The sequence below is a fragment of the Bubalus kerabau genome, chromosome 13 (genome assembly GCF_029407905.1).
Source record: "Bubalus kerabau isolate K-KA32 ecotype Philippines breed swamp buffalo chromosome 13, PCC_UOA_SB_1v2, whole genome shotgun sequence".
In the NCBI taxonomy this organism is placed as follows: domain Eukaryota; kingdom Metazoa; phylum Chordata; class Mammalia; order Artiodactyla; family Bovidae; genus Bubalus; species Bubalus kerabau.
Window position 1 is genome coordinate 54788190 of NC_073636.1, and position 15464 is coordinate 54803653.

Here is a 15464-nt window from a genome sequence, read left to right on the forward strand (position 1 = left end):
GCGGTGGAGGCGCGGGGCTGGGGACAGGGTGAGGGTTGATGTCTCGTGGTCCGCAAACCAGCCCGCGCCGGGATCCCCGAAACGCACGCAGCGATTGCCGGGCCCCCACTAGTGGCTCAGGCACGTGCCCGGCCCTGGGAGGTCAAAGGAAACTTTGCCCCCGCGCGGGTCGACCTCAGCCCCCGCGCCCCCTCTCGATTCGCGGTGCATCCCCCTCCCCCTCTCCTCCCAGTCCTCGCTCTCCCTCCTGCTCCCTCCTCCTGTCCCTCCTCCCCCTCCTCCTCGCCGGCTGGAGGCGGGCAGGTCCGGGCGGGGCAGCGCCGCGGAGCCCACAGCCCGCGATCCCGGTCCGGTAGCCGCCGCCGCTCCCTCAGGGAGGAGCGACCGAGCGAGGCTTTGCGGACGGAGCGGCCCGCGCGGCGCGGGGGGCATGAAGTTGGGTGCGCGGGGAGCTCAGAGCAGGGGCGCGGCGGAGCCGGGAGCCGCCCGCATCTAGAGCCCGCTCTGTGCGCCATGGAGCTCAGGGGCCCGGGGACGTCGCCGCTGCCGCCGCTGCTGCTGCTGCTTCTAGGAGCCGGCCTCCTGCCTGGTAAGTTTCGGGGCGCTGGAAGGACCCCCTTTCGCCCGGTTCAGGGCAGCCTCGGACCTCCGGAGCCAGAGGAAGGGAGGCTCCTGGCTGCGGTCCCAAGCCGCGGGTGCGCGCAATGGGGCAGCTGCGGAGGCTCCCCCCACCCCGCATCCCCCAGACGCAAAAGACTGTCCTGCGGGCGCGGGCGGAGCCAGGCGAAGAAAGAGTTAACCTGTTCAGCAATTCGAAGAAAAGGATTGGGGTGGGTGTGGGGGAGATGCTGTTTCAAGAGCTAGACCCAGAAGCTCCAACTTGAATGGAGAGAGGTGCCGCCCACCCCCGTTTATCCATTCTGCCCAATTTCCTTGCATGCTGCACCATGCCTGCCCACCATCCCCCCCCACCCCCCCACCCCCACCCCCGCCCCTGGGGGCTGGGGAATCAGAGGGCTGGTCTCTGCCCTTGGCAGGGCCCCACCCAAACCCCTTCTGCTCCCCCAGGCTCACTAGGATTGTCGACAGCCCCCTGCTCCTCCCCATTTCCTGGGAAGCCACCTTGCTATTTCAGGGGTGCATGGAGGGAATTTAATCCTCTGGCCTCTCCAGTGGGGAAGGAGAGATACTGTACTGTCAGAGGGACCAGGCTGGGGCTCTGGGCTGGGAGTGAAGGTCCTGCGGGTCTAGGACTGATCCCAGACGTACTTGTGAATGCCCTCATGGGTCCAGCTGTAACTCCCAGGTGAGCAGGACTGAGCTGAGAGGAACAGGTAAGCAAGGGTCTCCTGTCCTGCCCTCAGATGCCCTCCACGACGCAGTGGTCGCAGCACAGGTGCCCAAGAGTGGCAGGGAAGCCCTCAGACCACAGATTGGCCACTGGGCTGGGCTGAATGAGGACGCCCCTCCCCAGGTTCACTCCAGACCTGGTCATTGAGGAGAGACCATCCAGGAATGCAGCATGCCAGAGTCTGGGGGTGCCAGGTCACTCATGCATCCAGGATAATCTTCCAGGATGATCTCTTGCGGTTGCTGCAGCCACAGGAAACCCTCAGGGGTCGAACCCTCACTCCCCGTCCTTCTCTCCCTGCCTGGGCCTGCCCCGTCTTGTCCTGCGGTTACCCCCGCCTTATGCTTTGAGACAAGGTGCTCAGGACCGTGCTAGTAGCTCAAGATAGAGCCCTTCTCTCCCGCAGTCACAGTCTGATGGGGAGCCGTCCAGTCAGCACTCGTCACATCAGTGATACCTTCTCACAGTGATGGACCCAGTGCTCAGAAGGCCTCCCTTCCCTGGGGTAGAGGAGAAACTGTGAACGGAAGTAGGGCAGCAGGTGCAAAGGTCCTGAGATAGGAGGGAGGAATGTGCTTTGAGGGGCTGGAAGGGAGCCCAAGTGCTGAATGCGGCCTGGCAGGAGGCCCAAGGGTGCAGCCTGGATGGCCACCGTCCCCTCCCCTGAGCCACGCACCCGCGTGTCCCCCCAGTGAGCAGCCATGCAGAGACCCGGGCTCATGCGGAGGAGCGGCTGCTGAAGAAGCTCTTCTCTGGCTATAATAAGTGGTCCCGGCCCGTGGCTAACATCTCGGATGCGGTTCTTGTCCACTTCGGCCTGTCCATCGCGCAGCTCATTGATGTGGTAGGTTCTGGGGATGGGGTGGGGGTCAGCAACCCAGGGCTGACCTGTGTCAGGGAGGGACAGGCCTGGAGATGGCCCCGGGGCTGGGGGCAGCGGGCTGGATGAGCTGGGAGGGCTGCACTTGAGTCCCAGCTCTGCCTGAGTCCTGCACATACACCTAAGCAATGCGGGGGGCAAGGACTGTTCCATGCAGTGCCCTCCAAGGCCCTGCCCATTCCTCCCTCTCCACGTAGAAAAGCTTAAAGGGCCAGATTTGCAGCAGGGGATCAGGGCTGTGACTGTCAGAGACAGAGAGCAGGAGACTCATCTGTGAGGCTAGTGCAGGGTCTAGGGTAAGTCCTGGTACTGAGTGGGTCAGGGTGGGGCCATGTGATGCCCTGGCAGCCCCTCTTTACCTTCACCTTGCTCAAGAGGCCCCCCCAACCTGTCTGGAATGGGGCAACCTGGCGAGTCAGACAGGCTGTCAGGTGAGTTTACTTCCCTGGATGGGGACCAAGGAGGCTATTGGGAGGAGGCCGAGGTCCAGCCTCCGAGTGGCTGCAGCTCTGGAGGCGTGGGGGTGACCATTCAGGGTGGGGGCCTGTCCTATGGGTCTAACTGTGTGTTGGCTGCACATCCTGGGGCAGCAGCCAAAGGGCCTTGGAGTGTGGGCTCCGGCCTGGCCTGGAGGAGTCTTCCGGGAGCTCGTTTGCTGGCTGCAAGAGGGTCTGAGGCTAGCTGGGTTTGGACTGGGGTTTCCAGTCAGCTCAGGTTCCAGGAGGAGCTGCCAGGGGCTGTAAATCTCTCCAAATGTCCACCCCATGTCCCTGACAGGACCCCAACCCCAAGTGGGCTCTGTGAGGGAGGGAGCCACCAGTTTCGGAGCCTGGAGATCCTGGTTTCCAGCTCGTGCTAGGTGTATTGAGTGGCCCCTGGGGCCCTGGTCTTCTCACCTGTGGAATGGGATGAGTGGGCCAGCAACATCTGAGGGGCTTTGGGAGGTGGAGGGTGGGGGCTGTGGCCACGTTCACACTGACAGAAAGAGCCATGCTTGCGCCCCATTAGCAGAGAGACCCGGTCAGTCCCCCATCCTGGCCTGTGCTCTCAGGCCTCCTGGAACCAAGCCTCAAATGCTTCTTGTAAAGTACTCCTGGCTGGGATGAAGCCAGAAGGCAGCTCAGGATGGCGAGGGTTCCGACCCACTGCGTTCATAAACGCTATTCCCAGTATGGCTGTGGCTTCATGTTCTGGGTCAGCTGCACTGTGGCCTGGCCTCCTGCCTGAGCTCCTGGGGTTTTCTCGTCCCCCAGCCACCATGTTGCAGCATCCCCCCCCCCACTCCCACATCGCAGTATCCTCCTCCCCTCCATCTCCCTAGTTTGCCCAGGAGAGACAGCCGGAGCACACCAGTCCTGAGAACCCAGTGTAGGACCCACCAGTGGCCCCATGGCAGCACTGGGCTGGACAGGAGCTGCTCCCAGCCCTACTGTCTGCAGCCGAGTTGGCCAAGGACACTCCTGCACACGTGTGCTGATGAGACGTCCTTGCCTGTCCTGGGTGCTGGCCTTTTGTGGAAGGGGCCGCCTCCCTGCCCACTCTTTGAAGGGCTGCAGTGTTTGCTGCAGGTTTGTGCCCTGGTGTGTGTGTGTTTGTGTGTGTTCACGCCTGCAGAGGAGGCTGGGAATCCCTGGGCGCCTCTGGACCCTGGGCTAACGTTTCAGGTGCCCGAGTGTACGAAGGGCACTTCATACGGGTTGGGTGAACGGGTGGACAGCTGCAAGGGGGGTGTGTGAGGGGTGGGCACAAGGGGAAGGAGGCCAGGCCCGGCACCTGGAAGCTTGATCTGGGGGCAGGGAATGGGGCAGAGCCGGGCCAGCTGCCCCTGGGGGAATGGAAGGATGTGGTGGTGGGGGCGGCACCACTGCAAGACTGCATTGCCAAGGTCAAGGTCGTTGGAGTGGTGTCCCGGCCCTGCTCAGGTCATGCTTATCCTCAGTGTCCTCTGGCGGCATGTCCCAGGTGGCCCTGAGGGAGATCAGGACCAAGGCAGTGCCTGGGGTGGCAGGAGATGTGGTCCCCTCCCGTGACCCAGCCGACCCAGGGCTTGTCCCCTGGACAGGAGGGGAGGCTCCCTGGCCTTGCCTTTGAATAACCATCTGCCCCCGGCCCTGGTCTGGGCATTGGGTGCTTCACTTCTTGACCATCCTCGGGTTTCTTTGGGCTGAGCAGTCATCCTGATGACCTGCGTGTCCCTGGTCTAGAGCCAACAAGGGAAAAAGTTGGGCCATCATAAAGTGGGGAGAGGCTGGTTCAAGCACCGCCCCCCAGAGCCTGTGTCCAGTCCCTCTACTCTCCCCAGGGGAACAGTCCCTGTCCCTCAGGCCCTGTGGGCACCCTGCTGTCTGAGAAGTACCCTCCATCAGCAGCAAGTGTCCCGCCCCAAACCTTTTGCAAGGAGCCAGCCCCCTCCAGCCCCAACCCAGCTGCCCTCTGCCTGGGCTGGGTGCTGCATGGTCCCTGCAGGTTCAGGGTGGGGTAAGAGGACCCCTACATCCATGCTCAGAGGCTGGCGTTCTTCTCCAGCCTGTGCTGGTGTCTGACTGCCTGTGTCCAGTGAACAGGAGGGCTGGGAAGAGGGGAGGAGGGAGCAGGGAGTGTGTGTGTGTGAGTATGTGTGAGTGTGTGTGTGAGTATGTGTGAGTGTGTGTGTGTGAGTGTGTGAGTATGTGTGTGAGTGTGTGTGTTGTGTGTGTGAGTGTGTCAGTGTGTGTCAGTGTGTATGCGTGCATGTGAGTGTTGTATGTGAGTGTGAGTGTTGTGTGTGTGTGTCAGTGTGTATGCATGCATGTGAGTGTTGTATGTGAGAGTGTGTGTGTTGTGTGTGTGTATTGTGTGAGTGTGTGTGTGAGTGTGTGTGTATTGTGTGAGTGTGTCAGTGTGTATGCGTGCATGTGAGTGTTGTATGTGAGAGTGTGTGTGTTGTGTGTGTGTATTGTGTGAGTGTGTGTGTGAGTGTGTGTGTATTGTGTGAGTGTGTGTGTATTGTGTGTGTGTGTCAGTGTGTATGCATGCATGTGAGTGTTGTATGTGAGAGTGTGTGTGTTGTGTGTGTGTATTGTGTGAGTGTGTGTGTGAGTGTGTGTGTATTGTGTGAGTGTGTCAGTGTGTATGCGTGCATGTGAGTGTTGTATGTGAGTGTGAGTGTGAGTGTGTGTGTAGTGTGTGTGAGTGGTGTGTGTGTTCCAACCCTTCTCGCCTGGCAGGGGGCTTCTCAGTGACCTGTAGAGGAGCCTGCCGGGTCTTCTGCTCCCGCCTCACCTGTTCTTGACCCTCACCTGTCTACCTCCAGGTCCTGAGGCTCTGGGCCTGGAGAGGCAGTTTGGCCAGTGAGTGGGTGGCTCAGGGGTAGTGGAGGGGGCAGGCTGGCTAGCTGGGAGGGAGTGATGCAGGTGGGCAGGACCAGCATGGGCTGCTGGGAAGAGGGTAGCTCCTCCAACAGCTAGGAGCCCTGGGCTCCGCATACACCCTTACTTACGTAGCTGGAGAGGGCCAGGCCCAGCCACCTGTAAAGTCAGCGGGACACTGTCCTCATTTTCCTTCTTAGAAGGGTCAAGGGGACTTACCCTGTGGCCCTCAGTCCCCTCTGGGCCTGCCATCCTGGGCTTGGTTGCCTCCAGGGGCGAGACACTCCCTCCCTCCTGAGGTCACCCAGTCCCCATGTTCGGCCCTGGCCCGTCCTTGTGGGTAAGGAAGCTTGGCCAGAGAGATGTGTCCTGAACCAAAGGGGATCACAACCTGCCTTCTTCTTGTTTGTGCCCTAGGATGAGAAGAACCAGATGATGACGACGAATGTGTGGGTGAAGCAGGTGAGTGGGAAAGAGCCCTCATTGCCCCCTCCCCACCCTCTCCCTACCCATTTCTTCTGACTCCCCTCTTTCCTTTCCTCCCACAGGAGTGGCATGACTATAAGCTGCACTGGGACCCTGCCGACTATGAGAACGTGACTTCCATCCGAATCCCCTCCGAGCTCATCTGGCGGCCAGACATCGTCCTGTACAACAAGTAAGCTGGGGCCTTAGTGGGTGGGGCCACATCCAGCCGCGTCCCCGCCAGGAATCTCTGCCAAAGCCAGAGTGAGCAAGAGGCAGACAGCTCAGCCCTCAGGCCCAGGCAGAGATAGAGGGTGCTGAGGCCCATTGACGGGCAAAGAGGCAAGGAGATGGGGGTTCTGGGGGCCTGCAGGTACCTGAGGGCTCCTTCCCTGCCCGTGCCAGCCCTGGGGCCTCAGTCTCTTGGAGGGCAAGGAAGGGATCAGGGCCCCTCCCAGTTCCCCCTCGGGCTGGAGTTGGTTCCAAAATCAGTCCCTGTCTGGGGATGCTGGGCCCCTGCACATTGGTCACCCAGTCCTGGAGCAGAGAGCAGGGTACGAGGAGTGGAGAGGGAGCCCCCAGAACAGCCTGCTGTCCCCGCCCTCCCCTGCCCCTCCATCTGTGCTCCCGGCACAGACATCACAGAAAGTCCCCAAACCCCAGCTCATCACACTCCTCAAACAAAGCCTCTGTCAGGGCTGTGTGTCCCAGCTGTGGAAGCTGAGCTGAAATCTCATCTCTGGAGGGTGTTTCTGTGCTGGGGGGCCAGGAGGCTATGGGCACTGCCATGGCAGACATGGGCTCCAGAGGGCTGGCCTCCTTGAACTTGTCCTTTCCCGGGACCTTGGTTGGGTCCTTGACCTCGGGGCAGCCTGACAGCCTACCGTGTCCCTAGTCTGCTGTGTCATTGCCAGGCCAGCTCACCCAGAGCTGAATCCATGCTGGAAGACCCAGGCTCTGGGTGGCTGCGGCCCCACAGCACTGATGAACACAGCCAATGGCAGCACTTGGTCCCCCTGCCCACAGCCCCCTGCCCTCCCACCCAGACCCCGGTGCTTCTGCACAAAAGCCTTCCCGGGCCCCGGGGTTGGGCCTGACCTACAAATGCTATTTGATTAAGAATGACTGGGCTCCACTTGCAGCTTAATTGATTCCAATAATGGCAGCAGGGAGAGCGGCCGCACGTGGAGGAGAGGGTTTTAGGGATGCATTAAGGGGGGCCGCTTGGAGAGTGGGAGGCGGGGCAGACTCTCTGTTTTCCCTCTGCAAGCTGCCCGGTCAGACCCTGAGCCCTGGAGTCCTCCAGGCCCCCTAAGGCCCCCCAGAGTCCCCGCTCAGCTCCCCCAGCCCCCTGCCCCAGGGGACCCAACACTGAATCTGCCTGAACCTCTCTGACCCAGAACACAGGGACCAGGGTCAGGACTCTGGGACCGAGGGGAGTATCATGCTCTGTGACTGCTCAACCAAGACCAATAAGCAGGTCTGGGAGGCATACAGTCCCCAGGATGGCAGCCCAGCCCCTTCCCTCTCTAGACTCCCTACCTAGACCCAGAGGTAGCAGGTTGGACCCCTAGCTTCCCTTGCGGATGGAGGTTGGCACCAAGGCCCTCTTTGGAGGGGGTTGGGCGTGGGCACGGATGGACCCCAGGGCTGGTGGTGATGTTGGCCAGTTGGCCACTGGGGAGGCCTGTTTCCAGGAATCAGGCCCATGTGCACTTGCGTGTGGCCCAGTGGTCAGCGCAGGCTGCTGGGCAAGGGAAAGGGTTGAGGGTGGCTTTTCTGAGAGCTTTGGGGTACCCCTTCGAGGCTGGAGGGAGTGCACGTGAGGCCGTGCTGTCCACAGGGGCTTCCCTCCACTGGCCTGCCAGGCAGAGGGCCTCAGGTGGATGGCGTCTTCGGCCTAGAGCAGGAATCTGACTGGCCGGGTTGACCTCTTCCCCACAAGCTGTCCCAGTGACCACTCCCCCTGGGCTTGCTGGGCCAGCTTCTGGGGGGTGCTTTGTCCCCTGGCATGGGAAGCCCACTGTGGGGGAGGGGTAGGACCTCCTAGAGCGGTGGTAGGGGCGGAGTGGGGTGGCAGGGAGGTGGGGGTGGTGACAACTTCCCTTGGGAAAGCTCCTTCTTCCTGGGGTTGCCCTGGGTGGCTGGGTCCCAGAGTCCCACATGCAGAGTAAGGGACCAGCCCAGGGTGGAAGTGCCCTTGGCACAGGAGTGTGAAGACACAGGCTCGGAGACTAGTGTCTGTGGGGCTGTCCCCGGTGGGAGGAGGGGAGGTCTCCTGTCAGCATTTCAGAGTCGAAGCCCAGGACAGTTGCTCCCTCACCTGCCTGTGGGTGCCCCGTGTGGTCAGTGTGGGCAGCTCAGGCCTTGCAGGGAAACAGGCTGAGAGAGGGCCCTCCTGACCCAGGCAATAACAGCTTGGGACTCAGACTGGGGACTGGGCACTTCCAGCAGCAGAGGAGAGAGTGGCTGACCCTGGGGGCAGGCAGTGTTCTCAGCAGACTGCAGGCAGGCGTCCCCAGCTCGCCCGTGGCATCAATATGCCCCTCTCCTCACCATGGGCATCTTAGGTGGCTGTCCCTGGGAGACCCAGGCCTGGGCCAGGACAGCAGCCCCTAGCTCTGTTGCCTGCCAGGTCTGTGGACAGGGAGCCCTGAGGCCAAGGAACTGGCAGGAGGGCTGAGGACCTGGGATGTGATGGCTGGAGTCCATGTCCCCCTCTGGGAGGCCTGGTCTTTGCCTTGTTGGGCCCGAGTGTTCACCTGTGCAAGAAGGGGCTTCTCGCCTCTAGGTTTGGGGGGATCTGGGGGGGAGAAAATGCTGGCCTGGAGCAAGAGCAGGTGGTGAGACAGGTCAGATTTCCGTGCAGCTCCAGGGTGACTGCAGGGACGAGGCACTCTGAGTGCTGCCCTGGGGCCACTAGTGCATCAAGGTCTCCATATGTGGCCTGGATGGCCCTTCTAGCCCCCAAATATTCGTGGTCATCACCATGGTAAGGCTTGGATGTCAAGTGTGGTGTGGGCTGTTGAGACAGTCTCCATGGCATGTCACCCCCAAGGGCAGGGGAAACAGCAAGGTGGGCAGGTGAGCAATGAGCTGGACATGGGCACCATGAGCAATGTGCCCAGAGCTGTCTGGTCCCAGGCGAGGCCTCACTGTGAAGTGAGGGTGGGTGTAGTGGGCAGAGGCATGAGAGCTCTGGACCTCAGGTGTCGGGCGCCTCACCCACCACCTCTCTCTCCTGCCCAGTGCGGACGGGGACTTTGCCGTCACCCACCTGACCAAGGCCCACCTCTTCCACAACGGCCGGGTGCAGTGGACACCCCCGGCCATCTACAAGAGCTCCTGCAGCATCGACGTCACCTTCTTCCCCTTCGACCAGCAGAACTGCACCATGAAGTTCGGGTCCTGGACCTACGACAAGGCCAAGATCGACCTGGTGAGCATGCACAGCCGCGTGGACCAGCTGGACTTCTGGGACAGCGGTGAGTGGGTCATCGTGGACGCCGTGGGCACCTACAACACACGCAAATACGAGTGCTGCGCGGAGGTCTACTCGGACATCACCTACGCCTTCATCATCCGGCGCCTGCCACTCTTCTACACCATCAACCTCATCATCCCCTGCCTGCTCATCTCCTGCCTCACCGTGCTTGTCTTCTACCTGCCCTCCGAGTGCGGCGAGAAGATCACCCTCTGCATCTCCGTGTTGCTGTCGCTCACCGTCTTCCTGCTGCTCATCACTGAGATCATCCCATCCACCTCACTGGTCATCCCACTCATTGGCGAATACCTGCTCTTTACCATGATCTTCGTCACGCTCTCCATCATCATCACCGTCTTCGTGCTCAACGTGCACCACCGCTCCCCGCGCACACACACCATGCCTGCCTGGGTCCGCCGTGTCTTCCTGGACATCGTGCCGCGCCTGCTCTTCATGAAGCGGCCGTCTGTGGTCAAGGACCACTGCCGGCGGCTCATCGAGTCCATGCACAAGGCGGCCAGCGCTCCGCACTTCTGGCCGGAGCCCCAGGGGGAGCCTGCCCGGTCTCCGTCCCTGACCTGTGGGGTGGACCAGCCCAGCAAGCCCCAGCCAGCCCGTACAACACCCTCTGACCAGGTGCCGACTCTGCAGCCTTCAGAGACCGAGAAGGCCAGCCCCTGCCTATCTCCTGGGCCCTGCCGTCCACTCACTGGCACCCAGGCCCCAGGGCTCACCAAAAGCCGGTCCCTAAGTGTCCAGCACATGTCCAGCCCCAGCAAAGCGGCGGAGGACGGTGTGCGGTGCCGGTCCCGGAGCATCCAGTACTGCGGGCCGCGAGAGGAGGCTGCCTCACCGGCTGCCCGCCTGGTGGATAGCTCCCCCTCCTCTCCGACCAAGGCCCCCTCAGCCGAGCTCCCGCCCCCAGACCAGGCCTCCCCCTGCAAATGCCAGTGCAGGAAGAAGCCGGGGGCCCCAAATGCTATGCTCAAGACCTCCAGCACCAGAGCACCACCCCTGCCCCTGTCGCCAGCCCTGGCACGGGCGGTGGAGGGCGTCCAGTACATCGCAGACCACCTGAAGGCGGAAGACACAGACTTCTCGGTAAGTCTCCACCACAGCCACCTGGGCGGAGGGGGGGACCCGCTGCCCTGTCCATGTCATGGGGCCCTACCACCCCATCCACTTTAAAGGAGGAGGTGACTGGTGAAAGACAGAGAAACCAGGACCCCAACCCAGCTGTTCCCTGTGCCCCAAGCCTCCATCAGCTTGGGGGCAGGAGGTACCCCCAGTGGTGGCCCAGTGGCTGTTGGAGCAGAGTGGACCTCTTGTGTCTCCTCTGGGCTTCAGGGCACAAGGAGCCTGCCTGCAAGTGGGGTGTTAGGCAGCCCCCAGCACCATCTGCGCCTGGTGAGCACCTCCCTCAACCTCAAGTGCCCCCCACCCTGCTGTGGACCCCCCGGGCAGGGTCTGCGGTGAGAGGTGCTGAGAGGAGATGGGATCAGATTGAGTGGCCTCTATGGCCTAGCACGGGGAGAGGAGAAATCAGGCCTGGGATACAGGACCCTCTGGCCAGCACCCTCATGCCTGGCCAGAGAGAGGGCACCTGGGGTCTGGACGGGCAGGGCAGGTGCTCAGACACGGGTCATATTCAGGGCCCTGTGGAGTCGAGGACTGCAAGGGTGAGTCCAGGCTGAGGGCCAAGCCCCAGGTCAGATCCTGGGTGGGGTGGGGCAGGGGAGCACATAGGCGGGTGGGGGAGGGCACCGCTCAGTCTGCTTGGTCATTACTGGCCGCTCAACCTGGGCTGTGATCTTGCCCCACATCAGCTTCCTCCTGCAGGAATGTAGGCCTGTGGGCAGGCAAGACACTGCAGTTCCCTCCCCGACCTTTTCATCCCTCTGCCTCCTCGGGAACAGCCCGTGATCGTTTCCCAGACACACATGATCCCTGGGGACTGTCTGTCCTGTGGCTGGGCCACCCCACCCAACAGCGAGTCAGTCTCCTAGCTGCCCTCTGAATCCCAAGGGGTTGTGAAGTCATCCGAGGGTTTCTGGAAGGTTCCACCGGGAGACGCTGGCTCTGGGCCTGTTGTGTTCCCCAGTTCTTGAGGAGCTCTGACGTGCGGGTCTGAGGGGCTGCTGAGAAGAGATCGATGCCTTTGAAGTGTCACCAGGATCTTGGAGGCGCCCAGTGGTTCTTAGTGCAGGGCCAGCCCCTTGTCCCCAGACCCCTCCCTCCGCATCACAGGCCCAGCTGTCACAACCTGGTTCTGGTTCCGGCATTGTGCCCAGGTTCTAGGAAGCAAAGCAACTTCAGAGGAACCAACCTGGGATGGGGGCTGGGCGGCTTTGTGAGCAGCGTTTCAACCTCCGAGGGGGCGGCTGGAAAGACTGCTCCTGCTCGGATGAGGCAGCACCACTGGCTGCTTCATAGAACAGAGGGTCCTGTCGCTCCCTCGCTTACAAGTGACCCCGTTTGCTCTGGTTACCCGAGAATAAACTCGGCCCTGTCAGCTTTGGCTTAAAACCGTCACCATGCTGCTGATTACTTTAAACATCAGAGCAGAAAACCACAGGGAAAAGTTCTCTTTCTCTCAAGGCCCCCAAAATGGGAGGCTGAGCCTGCCCTTGGCCAGGCCTGTGGGCCCTGCTAGGGTCTAGCGGGCCTGAGCCCAGGTGCCCCTCCTTTCTGGTCACTCAGGTGCCGACAACCACCCACCCAGGACCCGCCTGTGGCCTCCCTAAGGCTTTGTCTGGGGGCACCCCAGGTGGGGTCGGGACCCACTCCCCCAGCGTGGACATGTAACATGACCTGTCCTGCCTCTGGGCCTCTGTGTACCCCCCTGCAGCCCAGATGGTGCAGCCACCTTCCTTGTCGGGTCCAGGGAGTGGCCGCAGGTGGTGGGTTCAGTTCGTTCCCCACCTTGAGCCTGGGGTCCCCTCCCTTGCCCCCGGGGAGCCCTCCACCCAGCAGCTGCATGCTCAGAGCCTGCTGGCAGCACAGGGCTGTGCCTGCATCATGTCTGATCCTCACCCTCAGGGGCTTTGGGGACAGACCTGAGCATCCCACTGACCATGAGGGGCTCAGGCCACCTGGGCAGCCAGCTGTGAGCCCTGCCCTGGGCAGAGGCAGGAGTGAAGGATGGCCAGCTGTGAGCACTGCCCTGGGCTTCTTGCTGGAGGTCAGCTCCCCCCCCACCACTATCCAGGATGCTCTGGCCCTTGCCTTGCACTGCGAGGGGCTGTGGGTGCCTGCTGACTCCAGCCTCACTGGCTCCATCTGTAAATGAGGGGGCTGGGTGGTCCCCATGGTGCCACCAACTATCAAAAACCCAGAGCACACTTCACCATGTCATAGCCTGGACCCTAGCCTTCCTTCAGAGGCGTCCCCCCCACTACCTCCTGGGAGCTCAGGCACCTGCCCGGCTGGTGGAATTGGTAGGGCCACCATGCTGGACCCCATTTCCCTCAGTGACTTTGCTGCCACCCCCATAGACAGCGTTGACACCTGCAGCCCAGAGTTTCTGAGCCCAGACTTCAGACAAAGCCCTTTCGCTGCATCCCCTCCACACCCCTTACCCAGTACAGCTATGCCTGCAACCTTGGTGACCCTGGTGGCAAGAATAGGAACAGAGGTTCTAGAAGTTTCTTGCTGTGGCGAGGCCTGAGGGAGGCAGCTGGGAGTGACCGTGTGTGTCTGTCTGCAGGTGAAAGAGGACTGGAAGTATGTGGCCATGGTCATCGACCGCATCTTTCTCTGGGTGTTCATCATCGTCTGCCTGCTGGGGACTGCTGGCCTCTTCCTGCCGCCCTGGCTGGCCGGCATGATCTAGGGGCCCGGATTCGGGACTCCCTGAACTCGATGGGGTCATGCCACTTACCAGATTGCCCCCCATCCTCTGTCTGCTATGAGACGGCCTTGGAAGGAGCCGCTGACCGCTGGGGACCCCCGGGGGACTGGTGAATGCCCGTTTGTCTGCAGGGCAGTGTCACTGCCTGTCTTATTAAAGTTTAACCAGAGCATGGCGACACGATGGCTGCCCACAAGGACGTGCAGCTGATGGCTCTCAGCAAACGTCCCAGCATATCCCCAGGCCATGCCACTTAGCCACCCTCAGCCCCTCTTAGCCCCCAGAGCCCTTGATCCCTGTGGGATCCCCGAGACCCAGGCACAGATCCTGGCCTGGGGCACCCCTGGGTCCTCAGGCTTGCTCTCTCTGACCCCAGAGGTGAGTCAGCAAACACATGACCCTCACCTGCCGGGGCAGGGTCCAAGCAGGGGGTATCTGAGTGGTTGGGAGGGGTCCCAAGCCGGGGAGTGGGGGTTCTGAGCAGGGGCTGAGTTTGGTCTCTTCTGGGCACATTAGTCAAAGCCCAGATTTTGCACCCAAGGAGCCTTGGGGTTGGAGTGGTTAGACATGGTCCCCATGGAGGAGAATCAGGTGCAGGTACCCCTCGGGTAAGGGACATTCAGCCCCAGGCAGCCCAGATGTCTCCCCAGCAGGGGTGCTTGGGTCTTGGGCAGACACTTTGCTGGCCTGGTGATGCCCCCAGGTCTCCCATGGACTTGAGACTTTGTGAGGGACCCAGATCTGGGCTCCCAACCCAACACCTCCCTTGATTTCCCCTCTGCTCACAGTCAGGGGACCCCTCTGGGGCATAGTGACAGGTAAGACCTCCCTGGCATGGCAGCTGTGGTGACTTCGCAGGCCCTGAGGACCGCTTGTCTGGCTAGCTCTGGGGCCCTCTGGAGTGTGGTGCCTTGCAGGGGAGCGGCTGAGAAACGGGGGTGGAGGGGACCCTCCACAGCCCAAAAGCCTCTGCCTCACACCATGTGGAGGTTGCCCTGCCCGAGGGGGCCAGGGGAGGTTGGAGGGCAATGGCCCCAGGGGCCTAGTGTCCCCTCCTCAAGAAGGCTGAGCACCAGGGACCACCACAGTGTCCCCTGAGACCCCGGGGAAACACTGGCCTTGTGGTAATGTGGGGGTGGGCTGCCCCTGCTCTGTGGATTCTTGCAAGCCCTTAGGCTCCAGATGCCAGGTAGGGTCTGGACAATGTGGCCCCTCCCCCAGGAGCCACATCTGGGTGGAGGGAGCCTCCCCAGGCCCAAGGAATCCCTTCTCCAGTGATGGTCAAGCTATGCCTCTCCAGAACCTGTGTGTCAGGGGTGTAGCTGGCAGGTTGGAGCCCTGGGTCTCCCCCGAGGCTGTGCCTGGGTCACGAGGAACTTGGGAGAACTGAATGAATAATTTAGTGAAGTTCAAAGACATTTCTGCAGAGGTTCCGCTGGAGGGCACTGCCCAGGCAGAGGAGACTGGAATTCACAGCCTCCACCGGGCCGCCGGTGAACCGCAGACCAGCCCCCTGGACATTCAGGACACCATCTGACTGGCACCTGCCCCCTGGAGGCTATTGGGGCACCAGTCATCTCGGGATGCTAGGGGAGAGGCCAGACTGGCAGCTCACCAGGACACAGGACAGGCCCCAAGGTCGCAGCCCGGACGCAGATTTCAGACGTCATCACCCCAATCTTCCTTACGTAAGCAGATCTGGCGCCAGAAATGGGGAAGCAGTGGGGGCCTTGGGGCCCGTGTGCAGATGCTCTTTCCTGGGTTGGGAGAGACCAGGAGCCCCAGGGAGGACAGCCCCCACTTTCTGGTTCCTGTGTTTTCCTTTTTTTTGAGACTCAAAAACAAGTCAGAAAATCCACATGCAGAATAGATCACCCACATTCCCACCAAATTAACCACGACCACTATTTTGGGCTACTTGCCTCCAGGGTTTTTTGTATTTTTTTGACATAAAATTTACCTACGACAAAAATGCCTGGTCCTAAGCCCTCAGATCAGTGAGTTTTAACTAGATTTGACCCCAGACCCCTCCAGCCCCTCCAGCCTATGCCTGGTTTCCTCCCCAGAGAGGGGCTTCCCCCACCGTG

General features: G+C 61.5%; 1 protein-coding gene across 1 annotated transcript; it reads left to right on the plus strand.

The window, feature by feature from the left end:
• Positions 1-513: 513 nt before the first annotated feature.
• CHRNA4 (cholinergic receptor nicotinic alpha 4 subunit) lies at positions 514-13359 on the plus strand. The gene is made up of 6 exons (XM_055543176.1): positions 514-589; positions 2044-2195; positions 5996-6040; positions 6127-6236; positions 9293-10628; positions 13234-13359. The coding sequence occupies exons 1-6, from the start codon at positions 514-516 to the stop codon at positions 13357-13359; spliced, it is 1845 nt and encodes a 614-aa protein (XP_055399151.1).
• Positions 13360-15464: the final 2105 nt, after the last annotated feature.